General features: G+C 42.8%; 1 protein-coding gene across 34 annotated transcripts in view; it reads right to left on the bottom strand.

The window, feature by feature from the left end:
• The window catches only part of LOC130203540 (ankyrin-3-like), a 137,614-nt gene that overhangs the window by 74,337 nt on the left and 49,477 nt on the right, over positions 1-13,800 (bottom strand). For 16 of the 34 annotated variants that reach the window (XM_056429791.1, XM_056429807.1, XM_056429805.1 and 13 more), the window contains exons 1-3: positions 8,787-8,915; positions 3,000-3,101; positions 2,123-2,221 (exon numbers count right to left, since the gene is read on the bottom strand). In XM_056429791.1, the coding sequence (XP_056285766.1) occupies positions 2,123-2,221; positions 3,000-3,101; positions 8,787-8,822 (237 nt within the window). In that variant the 5' untranslated portion in view covers positions 8,823-8,915. Of the gene's footprint in view, positions 1-2,122; positions 2,222-2,999; positions 3,102-8,786; positions 8,933-13,800 lie in introns of those variants that run through there. The other 18 variants (XM_056429803.1, XM_056429827.1, XM_056429810.1 and 15 more) reach the window with 7 other exon arrangements.

Below are 13,800 nucleotides of genomic sequence, written 5' to 3'. Positions count from 1 at the left end.
CGTACAGTCATGGAAAACCTGGAAAAGTCATGGAATTTTTAAATGGCTATTAGCAGGCCTAGAAAAGTAATTGAAAAAAATAAAATCCCAAAATATTTGGAAAAGTAATGCAAATTTGTTTTATTCAAATTTTAATTTACACGGTATGCTTTGGAATTCTCATTGTTAGTTTAAATACTACATCTTCTCACTTAGTCACGTATAGACAGAGTTTTCACAAAATGTTTAATCATGGAAATTTGGTTTAAAGTCATGGAAAGGTCCTGGAGATCCACTGGTCAGCATGTGATGAACCCGTCACAAACAGACTGACAGCTTTCCTCTCCTGAGCAGTGGTCCCCATGTGGACCGGCCCCCTGAACAATATCAGAGACGCGTTACGATTTATTATTTTTGTTCACCTGGCCCGCTGCCGTTGAGATTGCAGTGAGACGCGGAGAAAATGTGAAGTGGTGCTCTTCGCAATAGAACATCTTTGATGAGACGTGTCGCATCTCGGCCAATCAGCGTTCAGATGTCCACAGCGTTTGGGAAGTTAGGTTAGCTTGAATGTTAGTCCGCTACATCTGCTGCTGTCACGCTGCACGGTGTAGCGATACTAACAAAGTACCCGTACATTAAAAATGATGTGATTTAGCATATTTTAGTATCGATACTTCATTAAAGAGCGATCAGGTTAAATGCTGTCTGCACGCGCAGCACTCACAGCGAGTCGTGGCTTATCTCCCTTGCCTTTCTCCATGGAAAAATATTTTCCGCTATCCGCCACGGAATAAATAACCACCGTTATACTCTTGTGGAAATGCCACACGTCGTGACATGTAGCGCCCTGGTGTCTGGGTTCATAACGTCACCGGAGGCGAGCTCCGTGAATGTCTCCGACGACATGAATGACTTCCGCATCAAGCGCCATATGAGCAGCAGCAGCCAATTAGATTCATCAACAGAGGAGCAGCTCAGCGCTGATTGGCTCTCACAACGCAGCGTTCAGTCTCTCCTCTCCCTCTCGCTCCACTCTGGTTTCTCCAGCGCCGCTCTGCGCTCAACTCAACTTTGTTTATACTCCGTGACTTATTGAGCGACACAACGAATCGATAATGAAATTCGTTGCAAACTATTTTAATAATCGATTTTTATCGATTTTATCGATTCGTTGTTGCAGCCCTAAACACAGTAAATAACAACATAAATAAGCGTATTTGTTCTGTGGTATTGGAGGATTTTCAAATGTTTCTTTCCAGCTGACATAAGAAGCTTTTTTAAGAGTGTATTGAACTTCAGAAGGAGAAGTTTCTCAACACAGAGGAAACACTTCGTCCTTCAGTTCATCACAAACGTCCAACGTCAACACATCTGGAGGAGCTGTCTGTGGGTTTCTACTGGACAGGAAGCGGATGAAGTGTAAACGTAGATTATAATCCTCGTTCAGGTCCAAACATGAAATCTGACCTCTGCATTTAACTTTAACTTCTGGTTCAAGGACGAACATGAAGTAAACAAAGCCGTCAGACGGATGCTGTGCAGTAAAAAACAGCTAGAAGTATGAAGCTGAATACAAATGAAAGTACTTTAGTAAATTAGAGGAATTTTGCCGAATTACTTTCCACTACTGACTAAGTTTAAACCAGCAGGAGATGGATCCTCAAAATAATGTGTGAAGCTTCCTTGTGACATCACTATGACATCACAAATACGTCACTGTGACACAGAAACATTTATGTGGGTGTGACAGCTTCCGGGCCGTCCCCCTAAAGCACCAAGGATCCGACGCCACACAAGAGATACTTGACAACATACTTTATTCCACTCCAGCAGACCGCACGACGGCGCCTCTGCTCACTCTCCACTGCTACTCTTTCTGCTTCTTTTATGGGAGAAGCATCAGCCAGAGCAGCTGGCTGATTGGCAACCAGCCAGCAGCCGAGGCCAATGAGAGACCCCACCCCACAGTCAACGATTTAGTCTTCTTCCGCTAAATCAATCCAGTCAACCTCACTGCTTCCGCGCAGCCGTTCACCTCAAAGTGACTTTGTAAGGGAGCTGACGAGGCAAAACCACAGCGTGTGTGTGTGTGTGTGTGTGTGTGTGTGTCGCGTGTGAGACTCCTGGGTGGCACACACACCTTGGTCGCAGCGTCCACGTTGGCGCCGTGCTTGATGAGCTCCGCCACCACCTCCACATGACCCTCCTTGGAGGCCAGATGGAGAGCATTGAGACCGTTCTGGAGAGAGAGAGAGAGAAAGAAAGATTTTAGAATCCAGAGATTTCCTTCGTAACGCTTATCTTTCATCCAAACCTTCTGGACATAAAACACCCAAAACAAAGAGAGTGAAGATTACAGGCTGTGAATAAACGGTGTGTTTACCTCCACAGTTAGCCGTATGTTTACAGGTCTGTTCTGTCTTTTTTTAGCCCGGTGTTTATTTACACTGTGGAGAAAAAAAGACTCAAAGTGTTTCGACACTCGTTGAGCTCCGACCAGCTCACGAGCTCACACTCCAGACACCATCGTGTGGAGCGACTGTCCACATTTCCCATCATGCAGTGCAGGACAGAGTAGTGAGAACACTTCTGCCAGTGTTAGTTTATGTCCGTTCAAAATATGGCGGCTCATGTTGGTCTTTATCACTTTGTGTTTTTAATCATCTGGATAATTTAATATACTATTATATTCCTGTAATTGTCTTCGGTCCTGCTTTCACCAATCAGTGGGCTGAGTCTAGAGGCATAATATTATATGAAAGCCAATTATTTAGCCACATATTTTGGGATATATTAAGCGTCTTTGTGTATTTAGAAAAGCGCTATAGAAGTATGAAATATTCTTCTTCTTCTTCTTCTTCTTCTTCTTCTTCTTCTTCTTCTTCTTCTTCTTATATATGATACACGTGTTATAATTTTGCTGCAGAACTGTGAGGGAGGATTTTATGGATGTTTTGCAAAACAGGAAATGATCTTTTAAAAGACCTATAACATGACTAAGTGACTACGTTTCTCACCTGGTTGCAAATATTGATGTCGACTCCATTCTTCAGGTAGTCCAAAGCTTTCTCGAGGTTCCCGGCCCGAGCGGATCGCAGATAACAGGCATTCACGTCCGTCTGCAGGAGACACAGACACACATGTTGACACGTTAACCTCAGAGAAGTGACGAAAGCTGCACGAAAACAACAACAACAACGGGTGGAAGTCTGAACAGAGACACAAAAAGCGTGTAGTATTCCAAAAATAGCAATTAAATGCCTTAAAATTACTCAGAGCTTATTCTGGGTTGTCTATTATTTTGGAAACACATTAGTGAGAATCTATAATGTGTCATTACATCATTATGAATCCCTCCAATCAGAGAAATGCTGATTAAATGACGGTGAATGTTGTATTGAGAAGCTGAATAAAAGCCAAAATGTAATAATAAATGGACTTTTTGAGCGTTGAAGTGAAGCATCGTCACATCACAAATAACCAAATCATAAACCACAAATGACAGTTTTTAAACTTTACTTTTACTGATTATTAATTTAACTTTTCACTCAGGAGAGGAGGCATATGTCTTAATTCTTCTCACTTCACGACTGTGCAGATACCCATTCTACCCATTCTTTATTTTAACTTCTGATGAGGAGATCAGACAGTTCAACACATAAAATATTTCCTGCAGGCTTTGGGGATTTTGTGTTAAAATGATGCACAAAAAAACCACTATCTAACTTACTAACGCAAAATATATATTTGTGTCCAAAACTGAAACAATAATTATTTTCCTACAATGAAGTTATGTTAATTAATGTACATTTATTGTTGCTCGGTGTCGATCAGGTTTTATCGTTTTTTTCCGTATTGACCGGGAGGCGGTAACGGGTCGGGCCGCGCCGTGCTCACCGCACCGTGATGCTTGTTGTCGCAGACGGATTGTTGTCTAAAGCTGACAGCTGAGCTCATTTCCCCATCAGTGAATGGATCTCATCGGAGTTCATCATCACACATGAACTACCTCAGAGTTTCTGGTGTCAGCATGCACTCTGGGGGGGGGGGGGGGGGGGGTTACCGGACGCCGTGACGTCACACGTTTATAAACCTCTTGAATACAGTGTATCATGACTCTTATTATTGCTGTTTCTGTTTGTGTTTCTGAGTCGTGCAGCATCACTTCCTCCTTAGTTCCTGTCCGACCTCGAATGAACTTCCACAAAGTGCAAACTAGACAGAAGCCACCGGCCGAGGACACGGCGAAGCTTTCCTCACGTCAGAACCGTAACGTGATCTTCATGCGTCTCCAGGAGGTGACTCGTACGAGGGTCATGGATGTCGTAATACACACGACTTTATTGTGTCCTCTAATGCTGCCTCAAAATGCAAACGTGATGAATCTCACGGGTTATTGTTTTAAAACTACGTTTCCTGAACCTGGAATTGAATCCCTATCAGCTCCTGCATCTGATGCTAAACACACAAACAGTGGCAAACGGAATCAACGGGAACTCAATTATTACCAAAGTCAGGCTCAGTGGAGTAACTTCAACAAATAAAAGTATTATTAAAGGATTTCTATCAAAAACAAAACCAGCCGATGTCTTATGAAAGCAGTGGCCGAGGGTTCTCAAACCCTGAGAGCGGTCTTAAGGCACAGTGCAGAACCCTGAGACTGATCTTAAGGTACAGTATACAGAACCCTGAGAGCGGTCTTAATAAACAATGGAGAACCCTGTGAGCGGTCTTAATAAACAATATAGAACCCTGAGAGCGGTCTTAAGGCACAGTGCAGAACCCTGAGAGCGGTCTTAAGGTACAGTATACAGAACCCTGAGAGCGGTCTTAAGGCACAGTGCAGAACCCTGAGAGCGGTCTTAAGGTACAGTATACAGAACCCTGAGAGCGGTCTAAAGGTACAGTATACAGAACCCTGAGAGCGGTCTAAAGGTACAGTATACAGAACCCTGAGAGCGGTCTTAAGGCACAGTGCAGAACCCTGAGAGCGGTCTTAAGGCACAATGCAGAACCCTGAGAGCGGTCTTAAGGCACAGTGCAGAACCCTGAGAGCGGTCTTAAGGTACAATGCAGAACCCTGAGAGCGGTCTTAAGAAACAATGGAGAACCCTGAAAGCGGGCTTAAGAAACAATGGAGAACCCTGCACAAGGAGCTTTAGTTATCAAGCTCCTCTTTTATGGAACCAGCTTCCAATTTCAGTCCGGGAGGCAGACACAGTCACCTCGTTTAAGAGTAGACTTAAGACCTTCCTCTTTGACAGAGCTTATAGTTAGGGCTGAATCAGGTTTGCCCTGGTCCAGCCCCTTGATATGCTGCTATAGGCTTATAGCTGCCGGGGGACGTTTTAGGATGCACTGAGTACCTATCTCCTCTTTTCTCTCCTTAAGGATGAATTTTCATCTCCATCACACGTTACTAACTCTGCTTTCTCCCGGAAGTCCTTGACTTTACGTCTCATGGGGTCATCGGACCCTATGAGACGGCATAGATCTATCTGCCTGATGGATCGTCTGGGTCGTGGAATTCCTGCTCATGACTACGCCACTGTCCTGTTGAGACACCTCCCCACCGCCATCTGCCTGATGGATCGTGGAGGTCTCCATCGTGGAATATGCCTACTATGAACTATTCATACACTCTGTCATATTCATTGAATGTATTTTAACTCTAAATCTGTCCTTCTGTACACATTACATCTATTGCATCTGTCCATCCTAGGAGAGGGGTCCTCCTCTGTTGCTCTCCTGCAGGTTTCTTCCTTTTTCCCCCTGAAGGGTTATTTGGAGTTTTTCCTGGTCCGATGTGAGGTTTTGGGGCAGGGATGTCTATGTGTACAGATTGTAAAGCACTCCGAGACAAATTTGTAATTTGTGAAATTGGGCTATACAAATAAACTGAACTGAACTTAAGGGACAATGCAAAACCCTGAGCGTGGTCTTAAGGCACAATGGGGAACCCTGAATGTGGTCTGACGGGACAATGCAGAACCCTGAGCGCGGTCTTAAAGGCACAGTCCCAAGCCTTTTGAGTTCCATGTGGCACCAGGCTCGGCTGCTCATAACTCAGAGCATTATCAGAGTTCCAGTTCAAAGCGTCACGCTGTAAGAAAGTACTCCGACCGGAGCCCTTGAGTCCAGCCGAGCGCTCCACAGTTTATTTTAACTTGTCAGCGAGAGCGCGAGAAGGCCTTACACACCACCATAACCGACATGGATTTATTAATGAGATATTATGACAGAAATAAGGATAACTATAATAAGTCTGTTTCCTCTTTCAAGGTTGTTTCTAAAACTAGTTGAATAAACAGGTGCAAACAACCAGATTAAACTTAAACTACACCAGGACGGTTCAGACTTTTTATTTTTCTGTTGGTATTTAAATCAAATAAATCACTGATACAATTGAATAGGCGTCTGAATATTTATCAAAATAACATACAAAACTGCAGACAATATTTAATCTATTTATTGACACATTACACAAGATTATTTATTTAGTTTAGAAGTTCACTTCTGACAAATGTCTTACCAAATATTGTTTATATTTATCCAAAAAGCAGCAGGTCTCTATGAATATAATAGGTGACTACTACTATTATTAGTTCATAGATGATGTAAATGTGTTGTGAAACAACTCCATCTTATGAAGGGTCATAAAGTTTTATATTTGCAGCTGGAAGACGAGGCTCCACACTATTTGTTTCACCAGTCCCGAAAAAAAATCTTTTCAAAGTCAGTGTCAACGGTCCGAAATTCTGAATATTATCTTTTTACTTTCTCGTCATCCATCGGAGTTATTTGTATAAAACACACAACTCAAATGATTCGTAAATTAAAACAAATATTTGTTGATCAAAAGAACTTAGCATTAGTAGTTTTAATTATGTTTTATTATAAGCTGTGTTATGAAGTTCAACAGGTTTAAGCCTTTTTAAATATCTATTTTACCGTACAGTAAACTCATCTCTTTCAAACAGGATTTATTAAAGTTTTTCACAAAAAAACTACATTTTACAAGATTACATTCAAACACATTGTGAGAACGCCTCACGCCTGTAGTGTACAGCGGCGACAGTATACGTGCACACATGTGTACATCATCATCATCATCATCATCGTGCCTCTCGGGTTTCTCCGGCTAGGGGGGCCGGGGCCACATCGGTTGGTGTGAGCCAGGAATGCAGTTGCCCCGTGTCGTTCATCACATGACTATTATTACATATTATTATCTTATATATTAAAGATGAAACAATGGCTCATCGATTAGAGGGCAGCGGTGTGAACGAGGATCGATCAATCGTTTGGATGCAGTCAAAATATTCAGTAAACTGTTTATTTTCAGGCTTAAGACGCAATATAAAGATCTCAATTTCACTGTCTGCCACTTATTTTAGACTGAAAATATTGTGATTAATCAATAAAAATAATGTGAGAATGAACTGTATGAACAAATTATGATCTGAAAATACCCGATGGATGTGATTTGGAGTTTGAAACATGAACAAAAGGCGGAAACAAAACGAGACTAAAATGTGTTTGTTCTATTTTGTAAAAGTCTTGTTATCGATGAGTTTTACAGTTTACATTTTGAGGTTATATCTTCTCTCCTCTAATGTGTTTAATTATGTATCCGCGAAAAAAAGCCATTTATTAAAACGTGGTCTTTTTTGTTGTTGCATGGCCTCTGGTGGAGGGGCAGGACTTTGAAAAGCTTCAACAAAATGAACACCAACAGACTCCAGATCAGTCGTGTCAGATCACGTTCGGGTTGTTAACGGCGGAGACGCCGGTCGTTTAAGTGTAACTTTATTTATCCACGAGAGATATTCAAAGAATGCTACGGTCGCTCTTTTTCCAGAGCACGGTCACACACATTCCAACATGGGAGCTGCTCCCAGAGAGCAGCGAGGACGCGGAGCGACGAGACACCGATAGCCATTCATGTCAGCGGGCTTTTTCTGTCCAGAAACACCTGTTTACTGGAAGCAGAACATAGTTATGTTGTTTTAACACTAAAGCACAAGAGCTGTTAAGCCCCTTCTTCTTATTTGTAGTTCAGAAAATTTTTAAAATCTGAATTGAGCATCAATAAAATGCAGCTTGAGTTCCTGCGGTGAGCTGGCACATATTGCGTCTCACATATCAGCAGGTTCAGGGACACGTTGGTGGCGGTCTGTCCTTCTCCCTCACACGGTGGGTTTAAACGAATGAGCAAATGAACTAACTCAAAACCTCAATCTTTCTCTCTTCTTGTCCTATTTATTATGCTTTTAGTCCTCCCTTCTTTGTGGCTCTTTCATCCACTTCTTTCAACTCAAACACACACAGAGAGCATGCAGCTCCCTCCAAGGTCAGGTGCTTCCATTCACATCAGCCTGCAACATGCCACAGCAAACACACGCACGGATATATATATGCACAGACTCACACATACGGGTACGTGTCACACATAGAATCACAGTGAAGCAGGTAAGAATGCAAACAGACACAGGCAGACGTTTTCAACACACACACACACACACACACACACACATCCACGCAGACTGCAGCAGAGTGGTGCAGCGGTGTTGCCTCTGCGACCCGTCCCATCAACGACACCTCCGACCATTCAACATCCCACCTCATCCGACAACGTCTCCGGACCGGTGACAACCGGCCACAACAACCTCTAATCCTACTGGCTGTAAATCACCCCTACATCTTGTTAGCGTTAATGCAACGTAGCAGAGAGAGAGAGAGAAAGAGAGAGAGAGGAGTCTGTGTACAGTCAGAGAGCTCCATGACGGACAGTAGAGACTTACTTCTGCCAAATAGTCTGCTGCCTCCTCCACTGCCATGTTTCCTCAGCCTGCAGCTGAAAGAGTGAAACCTGAGCACTCACTTGCTTTTGCAGCTAGCACTATAGCCCTGGAAGCTAGGGAGAGAGGGATGGGGGCAAGGGAGGAGAGGGGAGAGGAGAGGAGGGGGAGGGACAGTCTGTGTGTGTGCGTGTGTGAGGGAGCGAGAAAGAGAGATAGAGGGCATTATGTCACAGCTAAAAATACCTGGCTTGCAGTGAGAAACTCCAGAGCATGTAGGAGGAGGGGGGAGGAGGGGGAGACAGAAGAGTTTCCGGCGTTAATCTTCCATGGAGCAACACGGGATCAGAGGACGAGTGTGGTCGAGCCACTTGTTAAAACAGAATAATGAAATGAAGGTTCCGGCTCAATAACTTTGTTTTAAAAGCAGTTAGTTGTCACATTCAAGATGGTTATGATTGATGAGCAGCTACACCGGAAGAGTCGTTTCCCTTCTTTACTTCTCTGGCAAAGATAAGAGAAAAGACCAGAGTGCATCGGGACCAAGACCAGAGTATATCAAGACCAAGTCAAGACCAAGATCAGAGTCTAACAAGACCAAGACAAGACCAAGACCAGAGTATATCAAGACCAAGTAAAGATTAAGACCAGCGTCTATCAAGACCAAGTCAGGACCAAGACCATAATCTATCAAGACCAAGTCAAGACCAAGATCAGAATCTAACAAGACCAAGACAGGACCAAGACCAGAGTCTATCAAGACCAAGTCAAGACCAAGACCAGAGTATATCAAGACCAAGTCAAGACAAAGACCAGAGTATATCAAGACCAAGTCAAGACCAAGACCAGAGTATATCAAGACCAAGAAAAGATTAAGACCAGCGTCTATCAAGACCAAGTCAAGACCAAGACCAGAGTCTATCAAGACCAAGTCAGGACCAAGATCAGAATCTAACAAGACCAAGACAGGACCAAGACCAGAGTCTATCAAGACCAAGTCAGGACCAAGACCATAATCTATCAAGACCAAGTCAAGACCAAGATCAGAATCTAACAAGACCAAGACAGGACCAAGACCAGAGTCTATCAAGACCAAGTCAGGACCAAGACCAGAGTCTAACAAGACCAAGACAGGACCAAGACCAGAGTCTATCAAGACCAAGTCAGGACCAAGACCAGAGTCTAACAAGACCAAGACAAGACCAAGAACAGAGTCTATCAAGACCAAGTCAGGACCAAGACCAGAGTCTAACAAGACCAAGTCAAGACCAAGACCAGAGTCCATAAAGACCAAGACAAGACCAAGATCAGAGTCTAACAAGACCAAGTCAAGACCAAGACCAGAGTGTATCAAGATCAAGACAAGACCAAGAACAGAGTCTATCAAGACTGAGTCAAGACCAAGACCAGAGTCTATCAAGACTAAGTAAAGATTAAGACCAGCGTCTATCAAGACCAAGTCAAGACCAAGACCAGAGTCTATCAAGAGCAAGACAAGACCAAGACCAGAGTCTATCAAGACCAAGACAAGACCAGAGTTTATCAAGACAAGACCAGAGTCTATCAAGAGCAAGTCAAGACCAATACCATAGTCTATCAAGACTGAGTCAAGACCAAGACCAGAGTCTATCAAGACCAAGACAAGACCAAGACAAGAGTCCATAAAGACCCAAACAAGACCAGAGTCTATCAAGACCAAGTCAAGACCAATACCATAGTCTATCAAGACTGAGTCAAGACCAAGACCAGAGTCTATCAAGACCAAGACCAGAGTCTAACAAGACCAAGACCAGAGTCAATCAATACCATGTCAAGATCAGAGTCTATCAAGACCAAGTCAAGACCAAGACCAGAGTATATCAAGACCAAAACAAGACCAGAGTCTATCAAGACCAAAACAAGACCAGAGTCTATCAAGACCAAAACAAGACCAGAGTCTATCAAGACTGAGTTAAGACCAAAACCAGAGTGTATAGAGACCAAGACCAGAGTCGAGCAAGAATGAAGCAAGACTCAGAATTTCAGGGACTGAGACCAAGACCAGACCAAGACCAGAGACATGACACACTTAAAATGAGGAGAATGCTGAGGCGTCTGAAAATAATCTGAAAGATCTCCATATCCATAAAAACAAATGAAGATTCCTGTCAATTCACCTCTTTTATTGACATAAATAGTCTTTGTAGGAACAACCAGAATTGTCCTGATACAATAAATGATCAATCGGCGTTGCTGATGTGGATTTTATATTTGGTAATTTACCTTTTGTTAACCAAATATAACAGCAGTCTTGAAATAAAGTTCTCTTTGCGCTTTACATCTACGTCATAATTGTATCCTATTGGAGGATTATGTGAAATTCACAATTAGCAGATGAATTCTTGAGTTATGGCTTTATGACCTTTGACCTTTAACCACAAAAAAAGATAAAATCAGTTAATTCCCTCCAGGCCTGTTTCCTGTCATCTTGTGTCCATGTGCAGCTTTTTCAAGACACATGTTGACCATGTTTACCATTTCTGTTGGAGCTTCTACTTCTAAACTTTACTGTGCGTTTGTTTATTAAATTGATAATTATATGAAACGCTCACGTGGAGATCAATTTGATGATATTATACATTTGCTGCATTGAGTTCCAATGTAACCTACAACAACGAGGGCACCTCCCAACCCCTCATCTCATCCGGCGATCCTTCGGAGGAACCCGACTGTATATATAGAAGTTAAAACAAGCTCCGCCTCCACAGCTGCTGCGACGGATCCACCTCCTCCAGTTGTGTGTCTGCGAGCATGAAACATGCTTTAGGGAATCCCGGCCCGACTTTCCATATCTGGAGTCAGATCTCCTGCGTAAACACAGCCGGGGGGACTCGCACAGACACAAACACAGCTGAGGGTTCAGGGCCCGGAGCCCAGCAGACAGATTAGCAGGATTAGGACGGTTCCTCGGGTATTAAAGAGGTAAACCCACATCAGTTAGCGTGGCGGAAGGCTACAGCCAGTTAGTCTGAAAACAACAGCAGCGGCACTTCACATGTTAGCTTAGGTTGTATATGTATTTGTTAATGCATCTATGATAATAAATGTAGAGGCAGATCAGGAAATGAGTCTAGAGCTCAGACAATAATTCTTTTATTGGTTACACAACAGAAAATGAACCAAAATGTAAAATATTCTCTGGATCCAGCGTCTCTTGATTGTGAGGATTTGATGCGTTTCTTCATTTTATATCGTTCGAAATTAAAATAGCTTTTGGTCTTGGGATCATTTGAAGTTAAAAATTAAAAAGACGAGGCCGCTATGTGTTAGTTGCAGGCCGGTAATTAGCCGCATGGTTATTGCTCGGATGCTGCAGTGGGTCTGCTGCCTGGAAACACTTCCACTTTTGTCCACAGGGAGGCTTGAACCAACACAATGTTTAGTTCCTTGACGTAGCTTTACGTTTAAGAAGAGCCGTCCACTTGTCAGCAGAGTGGCGAGGAGACTTCCTCTTTGTATCCTCTAATCCCCAAACAAGGATCAGATGAGCCAGTGCTTCAGACTTTGTGGAGCTCCCTCTTGAGCATCGGCAGGCTTTTTACAACTCGGAAACATAATAATACGAGTACAAACTTTTGAAAGAAATTATATTATAAAGACAAAAAACAACAACATTAGATTGTATCCCTAACCACGTTCTTATCTGAAAATAAATACTTGACTATTAGATAGAGTGGATCCAAAGTCTGACTCATCAAGGCGACACCAGTCGTCCGGTTTGAGTTTCTTTAAGCTCGACACTCGTCTGCATTAAATCGCTTAATGTCCGTCAGACTCATGAGACACGATGTATGAAGATGCTCACTCCTGCCTTTAGCCATCTAAGCTAAATACTAGCCACATTTTGTAATTCATACAAATGTCTTCAATGTCTATCGCTCAGGTCTGGAGACACCTGCTGACCAGTGTTGGGAGTAAGTATTTTTTTAAATCAACTAACGCAGTTACAGTTACTGAAATTTAAATGAGTTTGTTACTCGCGTTACTCTCTTTTGTGAAAAATGAACACTTGCAGACAAGAAGACAAGCTAGGCTACTTTAGCTGCTTCTGATCTGACATCGCAGGACCTTGGTGGCGCAATGATATTGTAACGTCTCGGACGTTATGGACTGATGACACGGAGACGGGACGACGTTATTAATCCTCACTTTATTGGGCATTCACCAACACAGACAGCGTGCTCCCCTCAGCTCAGCAGTTCGAACATCAACAACAACGGTTCCCGTCAACCACCCGTAACTTCCGTTTTCCGACAGGTTAACCCCGCCTCCCCTCTACTCCGCCAATCACAGGCACGCCTCCCCTCTACTCCGCCAATCACAGGCACGCCCCCTCGACCAGCACGCACGGTGCCACACTGTGATTGACAGCCACTTCCAGTGTTGCCAGGTCCGCGGTTTTTGCCGCTGGTTGAATTTTGTGTCCGCTGGTTCGGGTAGACCTATTTTGCATGCAAATTACATGAATATCTTTAAATAAAAATCCATATTTTAAATGAAATAATTAATTTATACCCAAATCCTACCAAACTGACTCCAGATCAGCACGTACACGCCTCACTAGCACCCCCCCCCCCTCAATTATATGCAGCACCTCAAGGCACCTTTGTTTTCTCTTTTAATTAGTGTTAATACTGTAGGCCAATCACTTTTATTTCATTGGGCCTAATGTGGTTAAAAACACTGTTAAATCACTGAGACAGTTATTTTGTATTAAGTTAACTAAAAAGGGACTTTTGTACTCCTGCTTGATTTGAAGGCCTGTTGCCCTGTTGATTGCAATAAATAGGTCTACAACATATGTTTATTGTGTTTGACTGTTCAGTACTGTTCATGACATTAAAAAAGCAGACATAAAAGTATCTTAAAAGTTACTTTCCCGAGTAACTAATTACTTTTGATATACAGTAACTAGTAAAGTAATTCAATTACTTTTAAAAGAAGTAACTAGTAACTATAACTAATTACTAATTTTCAG

Source organism: Pseudoliparis swirei, chromosome 13 (assembly GCF_029220125.1).
Source record: "Pseudoliparis swirei isolate HS2019 ecotype Mariana Trench chromosome 13, NWPU_hadal_v1, whole genome shotgun sequence".
NCBI classification, from domain to species: domain Eukaryota; kingdom Metazoa; phylum Chordata; class Actinopteri; order Perciformes; family Liparidae; genus Pseudoliparis; species Pseudoliparis swirei.
This window is presented reverse-complemented; position numbering and strand designations above follow the sequence as displayed.